The sequence below is a fragment of the Rhea pennata genome, chromosome 10, assembly GCF_028389875.1.
Source record: "Rhea pennata isolate bPtePen1 chromosome 10, bPtePen1.pri, whole genome shotgun sequence".
Lineage (NCBI taxonomy): Eukaryota > Metazoa > Chordata > Aves > Rheiformes > Rheidae > Rhea > Rhea pennata.
Window position 1 is genome coordinate 23,619,198 of NC_084672.1, and position 14,121 is coordinate 23,633,318.

The 14,121-nt window shown below is 46.1% G+C and overlaps 1 protein-coding gene across 7 annotated transcripts in view; it reads left to right on the plus strand.

Moving 5' to 3' along the window:
- The window catches only part of MYO9A (myosin IXA), a 192,414-nt gene that overhangs the window by 109,520 nt on the left and 68,773 nt on the right, over nucleotides 1-14,121 (plus strand). For all 7 annotated transcript variants that reach the window (XM_062583530.1, XM_062583529.1, XM_062583531.1 and 4 more), the window contains one exon: nucleotides 6,661-6,777. In XM_062583530.1, coding sequence (XP_062439514.1) covers nucleotides 6,661-6,777 — 117 coding nt within the window. The remainder of the gene's footprint in view (nucleotides 1-6,660; nucleotides 6,778-14,121) is intronic.

Sequence of the window (14,121 nt, forward strand, 5' to 3'; positions counted from 1 at the left end):
ATTCAGTTCAGTGCTTGCGCTTACTTTTCAGTTCTGTTTCTTAAGGTCACTTTCTGGTTCACTGAGCCTGTGCTGAGGTCAAAAAGTAACTTAGATGCCTGCACTACATAACCCATACTTCTTGAGCTGCGTCTTCACAGCAGTGATGCAGAAGTGGTGATAGCACGATACCATTTGCAAATACTAAATATTTGCTGTCTCTCCTGTGCAAAATGGCCTTTGAGTTCCTCCATTTGCCTTTCACAGCAGGGAACAGCACTGGAACAGGTTGCCCAGAGAGGTTGTGGAGTCTCCTTCTCTGGAGATATTCAAGGCCCGCCTGGATGCAACGCTGTCTAACATGCTCTAGGTGACCCTGCTTGAGCAGGGCGGTTGGACTAGATGATCTCCAGAGGTCTCTTCCAACCTTACCGAGTCTATGAACACGCAGTGCTGCCCCGACTCGGGAAGTCACAGCGATGCTCTGAGTTGAAGGTTGCAGCCTCTCCTAGGCAAACTCTGCAGCTATTGAAATCCAACGTTCACTAAGCGCTTTGATTAAACTGGTTATTACTGCTGCCTGAGCCGCGTACCTGTCACCTGCCCTTTCTCTTCTGCGTGTCTCCTGGGAGCCTTCCTCATCCTTCTGCATTAGCGACAAAGGAGGGCAGGCAGCCCTCGCTGTTGGAGACGCCCAAGATGTTTAAGATGTCTTTAGAGGTCTGTATCTGTCTCTGACATATCACCTGGGGAGTCACCTCTTACTCACACATGATCGGCGCAGAGTTGCAACGTTCTTCCCCTCCGATAACGAAAGCAATTATAGCTCGGCTTCTACTTCCGAGTCTCAGCGTTGAGCGATGGACCGCGTAGGAGGGGGTATTTATTTTGCGCTGGCTTTTTTTAAACAAAATGCTGGTGGAAGTGTTTATACTGGTTGGAAGAGTCCCTTATGCTATGTTTTTGGTTGGGTCAGAAGTGTTTAAAGTTGAATGTCAAAGGGCGGTTGCTGTTACAGATGTGGCCTCCGGTTTGTTGCTTTTGGACAGAGTAGGTGGGATGAGGGTTTGGGTTTTGAATTTCAATATCACTCTGGATCTCACTGCACTGCAGATAATGCTTGTCTTTGCTCTAGAAGCGTTTGATTGAAAACACATAGCTTCCAGCAGTGTCTTAATTGCTTTTTCTTTAGTTGCTTCCCTTTGCCTTCTGATACCTGCAATATATAGTCACTGAGATGTTACTGCCATTAGGTGTGATAAATCTGCACTCTTTGTCTTTAAAAATTCTTTGGGATTTCTTTCCACCCACCTCTATGCACCGAACTTTATTTTTCCCCTTAATCTGAAAACATATATATATATATATATATATATATATACACACGCACACACACACACATACTTTTTTTTTTTTTTGGTAAGAATTGAAATATTGCTTGCTCTTGCTCCTCTATTAGGTTAGCAAATAATACAAACGTGGAATCGAATCAGGATGGCAGACTGCACGCAAGGGAACTTTTTATCCTGGCAGATCATGTGAAAATATCTATAAAGGGTTCGCTGGGCCTTTGCCAGGAGGGCAGGTCACTGGAGTGCAGCTCTGCGAGTGCCAGTGCGCAAACGATGGCATTTCGGTAAAAACGCCGGTGTTGGGCATGGCCCGGCAGACCGGAGTTTTTGTATATGCAGCAAGAGGGGGGACAAAAATGGTAATTCTGGCGTGTATTTAAAAACTTCAGCTCTTTCAAAAGAGCTCCAGCCACGGAGCCGTGCGTTGACTACCCAGGTGTTCGCAGCAGCTAGCGGAAGCTGTGCAGCAACAATGTATATTAAAATATCATGCTTTTGCCTGAGCACGTGCAGCTCTTCTGCTTGCTGCTCTTAGTGAGCCATTGCTTCTGTAGGAATTGCTTTTTTTTTTTTTTTTTTTTTTTTTTTTAAAAAAAAAAAAAAAAAGGAAAGAGGAAATGGTTTTAATTTTCTAGTTGTGATCTTTTGCTTTAGCGAGCAAACAGATCATGTTGTGTTACTTACCTGCTTCTGATCGGAAACTTGAGCTCCTCTGCACCCAGTTTCTTTCTTAATTTTCTTTTCCATCTTTCAGTTTGGGGAATTTTTTTTATTTTGCTCTCGACATTCAGTCGTTACGTGGGCCCAACAAGCATTTTGAACAACGCCGGGGAAGAAGGCCCTTGCTCGCTGTTTCGATTAGCACAACGCGGAATAGCCTGGATAAGAAAGTGGGAATGGCAAATACGGCGTTCGCTGAGCCCGGGCCGATGGGAGATGTGCGCTTGTATGTTGCTGTGATCTTCAGAGATCTAAGAAGTCTACGAGCGTATGAAAACTGCTTTTCACAGAGGATTACACTGTGAATAAATCTGGTTTTCTTTTCTTTGGTGTATCTTTGGCCAGCTCTAAAACACAGGCTACTGAAGCTTTAGCTCCTCGCTCCAACACTTTTTAAAGCAATTTTTTAAATTTTCAGTCTATTTTACCCTTGCTTTCAAATACTAAAATCATCTTGGCAGTAGATTTTTCCAAAAATCTGTGTTTTTAAGTTAGCCTGAGTCTAATGGCCATCGTGAAAACTCTCAGGCCAATCTTATGAGCAAAAGCAAGGAGCTTAGGATCAAGGTCTTGGCAGATGTTGGCCAACATTACTGAGTGGCATTTCTAGCAGGTAATTAGGGAAGCTGGTGATAAAATGTTTTTCCTTATCGCATCCTTTTCCTTTGCACATCGTTTCCAAGATGTTATCGAGTACGTTGTGAGCACCAGAGCTTCAGAAGGAAGAAATTCTGTTATTAAATCCTGCAGGAAAATGGTAAAAGCTCCTGCCTCTCCGAGAGCTTTCTAAGCACTGATGTTAAATGCTCTGCCGCGTAAGAGCGGATGTAAGTATAGAGTTAAGGTGTGTCTTGAGTAACAGGCCTCTCACTGCAACAAGAAAATCCTGAATTTTGCCCCTCAGCTTCTGCAGTTAACAGCAGAGACGTTCCGGCACTCGGAGCTTCCTTCGTGCTGCCGCTCCTGAGCTACGGAGCGATACCCTATGGAATAAACAGAAAATAAGTGCCAGACCCGTCTACGGTGACACACTGCAGTGCGGATTTTCCTTTAGTCCTTCTGCCTTTTGTAGACTTTATGGATTAAAGGCATTTTAAACCGTCTCCCCTGTGCCGTATGGCGATGCGAGATGCGTGCCTGAATAATTAGGAAGTGGTAGAGTGAAAAAATGGGAAACCTGTTTTCCGAGTGGAATACTCCAGCAGGTCTGGGGGAAGCTTTTTAAGTCGTGCTGTTGAAATCGCAGCAGCGCCTCGCCTGGAAAAGAACCTGAAATAGCCCCAAACAGTGCTCAGATTTTGCACTTCGGTACCTATGTGTGGAAAGGAGGGGGTTTACTCTGTAGCATCATCCGGGATCTTCTAAAGAATAAATACTTCGTTGGAGTCTTTAGAAACGAAACGAAACAGAAGATGACTCATGAGAAATGGATTGTCTGTGATGTGTTTTTATGATCTGATGTTTTACGAACGCAAAGTGCTGTCTTCACTCTTCAAGCCCTTTGGATGTCTCCTGTTTACAAAGCTTGTGCAGTTTTGCATCCTGTGGACTCTGTTCCTCCAGCTAGCAGCCATCAGTCCACTTGCGAGAGCCTAGCAGAGGCCCCCATCCGATCGGGGCTCTCCCGGGAGCTCGTGCTCTGGCAGGAGAGGCTGACGGAGCTGGCCTTGCTGAGCCAGGGGCAGAGAAGGCATCGGAGGGACCTATCCGCAGCCCATTCCTCCCTGCAAGGAAGTTCTCAAGAAGATGGAGCCAGGCTCCTTGCTGAGATGCATGGCAGGAGGACAGGAGGCTGCAGGCTTGAACTGAAGCAAGGAGCTTCTGCCTTGGCATAAGGAAAAAATGTTTTCCTGTGAGGACAGCGCTGCGGGACCCAGGGAGGCTGTGCTGTCTCCCTCCTTGGAGGTTTACAAGACCCAGCTGGACAAAGTCCTTTACAACCTAGCATGGATTTGGTGTTACCATGCTCTGATCAGGAGCTCGCCCTAGAGTCCTCCTGGTGTCTTTTCCAGCCCTAACGAGTCTGTGAGTCGGTTAACTCTGGGCATAAAAGTACCTTGCTGCCAGAAGGGGCACTGGAGCAACCTGCATATCTGCGGCAGGGTTTCTCTGAGCCGTGCATCGTGGAAGCTCTGCCAGGATGGGTTTAGCTCTGCTTTGTCTGTGCTTTGTAGGCTGGGCGTAAGACGGCCAAGTTTCTTCGGTTACCTGAGCTTTCAAGAATCCCCGTCCCAGCCCCTCCGCGTTGCACCACCATCTTCCCTGGGAGTGTGCAGGGCAAAATGTTGTCACATCAGGCTTGCAACAGCGTAAACAGAGAGCAACATTTGTAGTCAAGGGATTATCTGGATTTGTTGGTATAACCGAGAGAAGAAATTGGCTTACAAGGAGCCAACAGATTTGCAAATGAGATCCATGTGTAAATGTGCCTCCCCCCTCATATTCTATAAGTGCTTCTTTGCCAAGAGTTTCTTACCAGTTCTTCTAGATGCATAAAGCTTCTAAAAATAGTCGGAGAAGAATTCAAGATTGGGGCCGGGCATTATTCTGACGTGCCCGAGTCCTAGGTGCGTAGCACGGTTCTCGCGCGGACTTTCCGGTTTGCGCCGTGGCAGAGGGCAGCTCAGGAAGCTGTAGCGGTCGGTTGTAGCCCACCCGGTAGGAGCCCGGGCACAGCGGGGCTTGAGCATACTTAACGGCACCCTTATCCCTTGCAGAAGAAAGAGGAAAGCTCCGGCGAGCAGTCGTGCACAACCCCCATCGTCTCTAAGGAAACGGAGGAGACCAGTTATTGCAGTATAAAACCATATATGACTATAAAGACAAAACACTGCTGCGCTTTATTGTGCGCTAGAAATGTTGTTTGTATTTCTTTTAATTGCGTGCTTTTGTATTGGGCCAGTTAATTTCTCTGATTTATCTTAGGATAAATCATTATGGCAGGGAGAAATGCTCCTGCGCCTTGGCCTTCCTCTTTGCCCAGAGACAGACTTTTCGCGTGTTTGTGTGTCTGATAGCGACACTGATTGTTTTTCCAATATTACCAGATTAAATAGGCCAAGACAGAGCGGAGCGTTGGAGAATTGGTCTTGACTGAACTTTACTTAAATCGCTGAAATTCCCTGCCCCACCATGCGCACACACTTTGGGAAATGCAGAAAAGACCAAGAAATCCCCTCACCTTGTTTTTAAAAAAACAAACAAAAAAAACCCCTTTTTATTCAGTAAACAGAGAACAGTTACTATAAAAATATATAGACCTGCTTGTACTTCTCAATGCCAGCAGGATTTCAACATGCTTGTTGGATAACTCAGACATTTCAACTACTTAACGCTGGGTCTTTAAAAGTGCTACTTAGGTCTATAATACGGGAAACCTTTCCAGTTCTGTTGCTTGTGTATTTTCATTGTACGCTTGTTTTTGGTTTGTAACAAAGCTTTTTGGGGTAAGCCATAATTGCATATTAATTATTGCAATGTTTTGCGATTCTCTATGGTATGTTGCTAATCAGTTGGTGGTATCTTATTGCCACTGAGCAAGGAATAGCTGGGACAACGTCGGTCTCGTTCTGTTGCGTGGAGTCTTGCATACGCTGTGAAGAACAGAAATATGCACGTCTATATACAGTAGTGTCATTGGTTTCATTATCTTTTTTTTAATTTTCTCACCAATTAAGTTGAGCTGCAAAATGTTTGAGAAGAATAAAAAAATGGGTTTTGGGGGGAAAAAAGCATTTGTTCTTGGGTGGGAAGTTCACTTGCGCTCAGTGCAATAATTTGAAAATTTGGAGAGAAGTGTTTCGGTGCAATCTACAGCAAGACGGCGATTTTTTTTTGTAGTTCCAGGCTTAATTGAAATCGGTGGGTTTGAACCTGCCCTGGGTGACAGTTTCCTTGTGGCCTGTTACATGGTGGCCAAAACCAACCCAAACTTGGTGGTCACCACTGGCATTTGTAACGTTTGACATAGTGTGCGCACAAGCACCGGGGCACAACTCAAGATAAGAATTTGGACCAAAAAAAAAATCACAAAACAGGGAGAAAAGAGATAGCACATACGTAGGAATTACAGCGTGCGTGTTTTGGAGACGTGCAAGCTGCTTATCCTCCTTTCTTCTTGGTTTTTCTCACTGTCAATCAAGTGAAATCTCGTGCGTCGGGGTTGTGGGACCAGCATGGTTTTGATGGGACCTCTGAAGGAGCGTTACTCCTCTTCCCGAGAGAGCTGCTTGCAGAGCAGTAAATCTGTCTAGCATGATTTGTAGCTCCCATTCGTAGTACCTGGAAAGCTTCAAACGTTCAGGAACGTTTGCGGATTTGCTGTGTAGCTGTGGAAGCTTTGGCCTCCCCCTTTGTAACCCGTCCGTCAGTACCAGGCAGTACCGACCCCGCGCGCGTTTTCACGTTGCTTGATGCAGTTGCTGTGCCGTGTTCAGCCTCCTGTTTCCTTCTCCTCGAGTAAACTCAAGGTTTTTCTTTTTTGTTCTCTCTCTCTTTTTTTTTTTGGCTGGAAAGAAATGTGAACATGGCATACGTGAGCTTAAGGAATGAGCCCGTTTTAATGCAAACTGTGAACTATTTCCAATCACCGTTTTCTTTTTCCTTTCAGGCTGTGACTGTGCGAAATTCCATGGCTAAATCGTTGTACAGTGCCCTGTTTGACTGGATAGTGTTTAGAATTAACCATGCGCTTCTGAATTCAAAGGATATGGAGGAAAACACCAAGGTAACGTCTCGAGTGTCTTGCCAGCTTCTTTTTTTTTTATTGTTGCAATACATTTCTGTTTTAAAATGTGTAATTATGGAGCAAAACCTTGCCCAAGCTGCTAGCAGCAACTTGCTTCACAAAGTTGACTTTTCCTCGTGGAACGTTGCCGTTAATATTTTAGAATGAGTACATAACTATTTTAAGCGATGCTTTCTGAGCCAGGAGCAGGGACCGGCCTCAGATGATATATCCGCCGAGCGGCTGGGGAGCAGGTTTTGTTTTAGTCGCTACGGCCTCTTTCCCCACCGATTCCAGGACGAGTGCCAAATGTTTTTTTTTTTTTTTCCCTCCTCATGAGTAAGACTATCAGACCATATGTGATTGCAGATTATTATTATTTTTAAATCTTGCGAGCACACAGTGGTGTTAATGAGGTAGCTATGCCACAAAAATCACGTGGAAAGCCTGTTGTGGGTGCGTACGTATTGAGGTAGAGGATCTCGTGCTAGCAGAAGAGAGAAACAAGGGAAAACATCCCAACGGGAAGAGTGAAATCAGTATGGTGCCTCACTGATTTCCCAAAGAATTTAGGGAAGAGATTACGTGACATTTCCTGCGATAGCAAGGGCTGGACTTGATGACCCAGGACATCCTTTCCGTTCCCGCGCTCCAAAAACTGTAACGTATTCCTCCGCACTCGTAGCGGAGACGGACCCTTGAGTAGCTCTCGAAAAGCACGGGTGCACATATGTGTATGGGCACGCACGTGCTTGCAGCTAGCCAGATACCTTGGACTTTCAAATTCTGGACACAGGCCAGCAGAATTTCTTGGTCGTACGTCCAGGCTGCGGCCCCAGCTGCCAAAAGGATGATCGCTTTGCTAAGCGCTGACGTTACGTTTGAATTATGCTGTGGGACGGATTGAAGTCACAGAGCCTTGCAGCTTCTCTGATCTTTTGTTTAACTCTACGGAAGTGCTTGTAATGGGTAGAGGAACGAGATTATAGGCTGTAAGGAGAATGTGTCTGTGTAAAAGTCGTATTTAATGCGCAGTGGTGGCACTGCGAATAGAGAAGGTTGTAGAAGTGGGTAACGTGCCGCACGTCTTCTGACTTGTGTGTGCTCCCTCTCCCTCTGTTTAATAATATTAATATTATATAAAAACAGTAGGGTACAACTTCAGGTACGCATGAGCTGTTAGACTTCGTTATCAACCTCGAGACCCAGCAGGTGGGAGTTGTAAGAGCCCAAACTCGTGCTTCTTACCCGCCTCGCTGCCTCCGTGTCCTCTGCGTGGGACTCCAGGCCCACGTAACTGGCTTCCTCTGCCTCCCGTCGCCCGACATTATCTCTGCGATTCCTATTTCCAAGTTCTCTGGCCCACATATTTGTCCCAAAATTGCATGGTAGCCGTAAGAGGTATGTAATGGCGCAAGTGCTGAGAGTCTTGTCCTTGCCCAAGAGCAGATCTGTGAACGTTGGCAAGCGCGTGAAAGCTGGAGTTACGGGAAGGTGCAGGCGGGTGCCAAGTGTGGCCCAGCCGAGTGACTGTGGGCTGTGTGCAGTCCAGGTTTGCTGGAAAAAAGAGCATAGTGCTTGGGTGGGCAAGGTATCAAGGTGAGGAGTAGAAATATGCACTTCTTTAACCAGTGCTCATAAAGGGTTTTGAAGATGAAACCAGTGATGCTACTGTATAATTTTCACCGTTCTCTCAAATCAAGGAAATGCGTGAATTCTGTCCTTTTTTTGAACGGAGGAGTTCAGGTGGAGCGTTCGTGTGCGTTGCACAGAGCTGCAGAGAGGAGCTGTGTTAAATTTATATTTGGAAGTTGTCTCTCAAGGTGCTTTGCAGTGTCACCTTCTTGCCCCTTGCTAGCCCCCGACTTCAATTCCTCTAGCAGCGAGGAAGGAAAAAAGCTGTCGTGGGAGGCTAGGGGTAGGAATAGCTGCATGCGCCGTTCTGCGCCTGCCGTTGATATCCACGACCAGCTATTACAACTGCTGCTCCCTTCTCCACCCTGAAGGACCTGAGCTGATACTAATTAATTGTGTTTTCCCTAACACTTCACAATCCTCTTTAAATCCTTTTGCAGCTTAGGCTTTGAGAAACCCTGGATTAGAGTAGAGGCCCTTCTTAACTCCCATATGTGCTCTTGGGGTTTGGCAACATGAACAAGGAACCGCGAGGTGAACCAGGTGCTTGGGGGTCTGTCATCTCCAGCATGGATGTGAATGGCATCGAGCAGGGCAGGAAGCGTGAGGGACCATCATTTGCTCTTCTGGCCAGAGCTGAGAGACCCTGGGATTTGGCTCCTTTCCACAAAGGCAACATGTCAACACTTAGCTGATGGTATTTACTACTTTGAGTGACAGCATCTACCAGCCCCTAAAAAATTTCTCCAAACACACTTATATTTGTGAAAGAACAATGTAACCTGCCATCCTCCCATAAAAAGTTGGTGGCTCCTGAGTTTGCAGTGGGTTAACGGTATGTGAGCTCTTCTGCAGTAAGTGGCCACGTGAAAGCTTTCCGTTGAGTGTGGATGTCGGGAAAGCCCCTTTTCGTTCAGGGGCTTGGGCTTGCTTCGGGGTGAGAGCCTGCAGGTGGGCGGTCACGGAGGAGAGCGCTGTCGACACGCGCTCCTACTAATCTCGCGGGAATTTATTGGTACTGGCGTAATCCTGTGCCATGCTTGTCACCGGTGTTTCTTTCAGATGTACTTTAAAATAATCCTGGAGATTTTGAAGGTGCAGAAGGTTGTCAGAGGGGGAATTGTTGGCAGCGGTCCATCCTCTATGGCAGTCGGAATCCATGTGAAGTGTAAATTAAAAAAAAAAAGAAAAACTCAAATGCATCCAAATTCAGAGCAAGTATGGGAGGAGAACTGTAGAGTCACTGCTTCATGTCAGCAAGGGGGACAGGCGTCAGAAGCTGTCTTCAAAAGTGAACATGAAAGTACGTTTCATCCCTGAGTGCAAATTTGCATTTTGGCGCACGTCCTCAGCTGTTTTATCAAAACCCCGTTTGAGTTTTTGCAGCCTTCGCAGGAGTTGTCTTGACCGGGGGTGGCCCTTTGCCTTGGGGCAGCTCGGGGTGTCAACGTGCACGAGTGGAGGTTGTGGAAGGGAGTGAGCACTTACAAATGTGCAGTTGCGCGTACGGTGCGCGTGCAAAATCCCGCACCGGGAGAACGCGTGCAGCTGTCTCTGTATTTGGCAAACGGATTTGGCTGAAGCAAAGCAGCGCTGCTCCAACTAAGATGATCTCTGTAGGCCGAAGGATCACCCTCTTTGGTGGCTATTGCCTTCCCCAGTGAGACTGCGTTTGCCAAAGAGCCTGTTCGTGGCTCATTAAGCCCAATAAATCTCTGAGGGACTATCTGGCCCGGTGGTGGACAGGAAGAGGACCTAGATCCTAACAAAGTCGGTGGCCCCAAGAGAACTTGGGACAATTAAAATGGAGAGAAGTTTCTTGTCCCAATATGTGTGTGTATCTGATGTCAGCAGTGAGGAGAAGATCAAAAGATGAAGCTAGGGTAAAACTAAAATAAACACTCAGTCCTCATTCTTTCAATGTTTTCAAACTAGTATTGGAAAGATTTAAATCAGGCCTTTGATATCCAAATTTAGTTAAATGTACAGTGAATTATTTTAGGAAAACACAGTGGGATTTGGCTTATCTTGCTCGCTGACACAATTTGTAGCGTGTTATTTCTGAACCGAGTTTTGAATAGTGACACGATACGTGTTGTTTTATGCTTATAGCAGCGCTGCTGTGTCTTAGCTTCACCGCGAATTGCTGGCTGCTAGCGTGTGTTCTTCTTTCTCCGTGACTTTTGGGTTCTGTTATGCAAATGACTGTTCTTACGATATTGTCCAAAATTGTCCGAAACTTGACCTTTATTAACGAGGTCAGAGACTCTTCCTTCTCCTGAGAACTAGAATACTAAACCTCGTAGAGATCTTTTATGTAATTCCCATTTCATAAATTAGGCTAAGAAGTCTTACAAGTTCTCCTTGTTGCTTAAAAGGATGATATAGTGTCGATCATGTTTTAATGAAAGACATTTTTGGCTGTTTTTTTTTTTTAAAGCTTTTCCCATTTGGTTCCTGCGAAGTGTCTTTATTTCCCGCTAAGTAACGCCGTTGTTGTTTTCAGATGAGGTGCTCTGCATGTGTTCATGACACTGAAGGTAAATCCGTGCCTCTAAATAACGTAAATGAATCAAGGAGTTTATTCTTGGCTGCCTGGCCTGACGTAGAGGAGGAATTGCTGAATACTTAACGAGTTTAACGCACATCTCTCCGTTATTTTCAAGTCCCAACTTGCAGATTCCTGGTGGGTCGTTGCCTCCTGCTTGGCCTAATGTGCCCGCCTGGCTATGGCAGCGCTGCAGGTTGCGGTCGTCCTTTTAGATTTACCGGTGGCGGGTTGGATTTTTAAAGTATCGACTTTGCTTGCACCGTTGTAGAAACAACCGATTTCTCCCGAGAATTTGAAGCAAAGCAATTTGCGATCGCCAAAGCGTAACTCCACGGTGGAGCGACGTCGCCGGCGGGCGTCCGGAGGCAGCGTCGGCCGGGTCCTGCTCTCTCTGTTTATCGCTGGCTTGGGGAGTGCGGAGCGAGTGAGCTTAGCTTCGAGGCGGTTATTTGCTGCACGCCCCTGAGGCCTGTGCTTAGCGTTTAACTCTGTGATTCTTATCGGTGAGATTTTAAGAAAAGCGCGAGGCCGCTTTTACTATCTCAGGTAGAGAGTAATTCTAATCCAAGAGTCTCCCAAATTTAAAAATCCTCGTAGACGCACGTTTAAGGGCAAGAAGTTGGCCGTAAGCGCATCTGTCAAGCAGCGTTGTCTGCTGCATACTTGTGCAATACCACGGACTCGCCGGCTCCTCCAGACTGGGTACCTACTCTTTAAATATTACAAGACATAAGCTGAACTTAGCTACGCGAAGTCTAGTTTATGTGACGTCTTTGCTGATTTCCGTACGGTGCTCGCTTGAAACGTGAACTGGGAACTGAGGAGCTGCAAGATGTAAAATTCCTGTAATTATTTTCTCTACATATTGGACTGCAAACTGAATCCTACAGCCAGTAAGATTGCGTGCTTTAGGGAGCTAAGTAGTTTTTAGCAAAACAGTTTCACATATGCATACCTTAATGGAAATACATATGCATGCATGCATACATATATATATGTGTGTGTGTATATAAATATATATATATGTATGTATATATATTTAATCTTGCAATAAGAAATGGCCATACACTGGTAGAAGACTTTTGCTGGTTTGTAATGGAAGAAACGATAGAATCCTTCAGCGTAGTTGCAATGAGATTTCTGGAGAATAACGAGTTTCCTCCTGCAGATCGTAGTCATATATTCCCCAAGTTTTCTTTTGAAAGTTTTACCAGCTTCAATTTGTCGACCTTTTCCGCTTGGGAACTCTTTGCGCTATTGTCTCCTTCTCGTGACAAAATGAAAAGCACTCAGTTAACTGAAGAGCTCCGACGTCATCTACTGTACAGCTAAAGCCGTACGATTGAAAGCCACGTTTTAAACGTTGCGTTCTGGAGGTGTTCGGGAAGTCTTTCTGCGGGTTATGCGCGTGGAAGCCAGCCGAGGAGTTACTAAAGCGCTAAGCGGATGCAGGAGAACGGCCGCCGTTGCCAGCGTGACAACCACGGCGGGACAGAGCCACGCTCGTCTTGCACGCCGACTTTGGTATCGGCACTGATTTTGTCGAATGCAGCGTTTGGGGCGTTCTCTGAATTTGTTCGGTGTGACGGTAGAGTCTTGTAAAAAGGCAAATTTAAAATATAATAGGTAGGTTTCTTCTTTTATAGCTAAAACAGCCATATGTTTTTCTGTAAGTAATAACTGATTTTATAAAATTATTTATGCGCAGATTAAAATAGATTTTAGGAGCCGTTTTGACATGGGAGATTTACCAGCGTTAAAAACAGGGGGATAGTATTTGTGCAGAAGGTATTTCACATTAAATTATGTTTGTGAGAGCTTGAAGAGTCCGGCCCGGTTGAGTTGGACTTGCCCACCCTTGGCAAAGGCTTACTGGTGTCCCCAGGGTGTCAACACGGTGCCCATGAAAGATGGGACAGCTGGAGTGGGCGATTCAAGGGCGGTTCTTCAAGTGTGCTTATTTTTCCACGTGCAAGCCGTGTGGCTTTCAGGTGGTGCGATAGTGACATCCACGTAGATTAATTTTTGTGCAATCTTTTATACTGGCCGTAAAAGCATGGACCGCAGTGGAGTATTTGCGGTCGCACTTTGCTTGAGCAAGAGCACTGCAAGCAGCTGGTCGGCGTTTTAGATCTGGAACAGTCGATTCTCGTGGTGTTTCCCTTATCGCCTTTTTGTGGGGGATAAAACATTAAAAATGCTTCTACTGAAAGTTTAAAAGAAATACTGAGATCTCATGTTTTTTAAGAAGTTTTGCCGGTTGCAGCCTGTTGTCTAATGTATCGGTGAGCGAAAGCATTGGTGGGGCAACGGCAGAAGGATGCACGAGTCTTCAAAGCACTCAGCGAGAGCAAGTCGCTCTGGTCTAGTTCCTCGCTCCAGTGGCTTCAGATCTCCATTTTTTTGGCTGAATGGCTGTTTCTTCCAGGTATTTAACCAGGTGATTTGAAGTGCTGTGTAGCTGCCTGGATCTTTTCAGGAGTCATCGTTACGATGAGCGTGCCTGGGGGGCGAGGATGGATGGTCTGTCCGGCCCTGGATTAAGGGGAAAAGCCTAAGCATCAGGCAAGAGAAGGTGAAGGCAGCTGAAGACCTTCTGGAAAAAGGAAGCGGTGGGAGTTTTACTGTTGAGCTTTTCGCTTCTGTGAGCGTTCGGGTAGCCAAAGCCCGTGCTCACGCAACACTTGACTCGTAGCAGCGGCTCCTCTGCTCAGAGCAGCCGCGGAGAAGGAACGTTTTAGCGCTGTGCATCTGGATCAGAGAAAGATGTGTGCACAGTCCGTTTTACGGTTCTGGCAATGGAGTTTGCCTGGTCTTAGGAAAGCAGCAGCACAGTTGGATCAAATCTTTTGTGCGGATAAGAGTGGCAATGTCAAAAACACTATGCCTCTGGAGACGCGCAGCTTAGGGTGATGTTCTCCAGACACGCTGCCTTGATGTTCTGCCCTCTTTGCTCCTTTCCTGATGACGAGAGCTGCTGGATGGACCCAGGCTGAACTTCTGAACTTCACCTGTAACCAATCATTAATTAGTAGTTTAATGTAATGTAATATTGGAACTTGCAGAAATTCTCCTCACTTTTTACCCTAGTGCCCCTGTATGAGCGAGGAGAGACCAAGCAGGCTAGGACTCTCCAACTTGGAGAGGAGACCGACGTG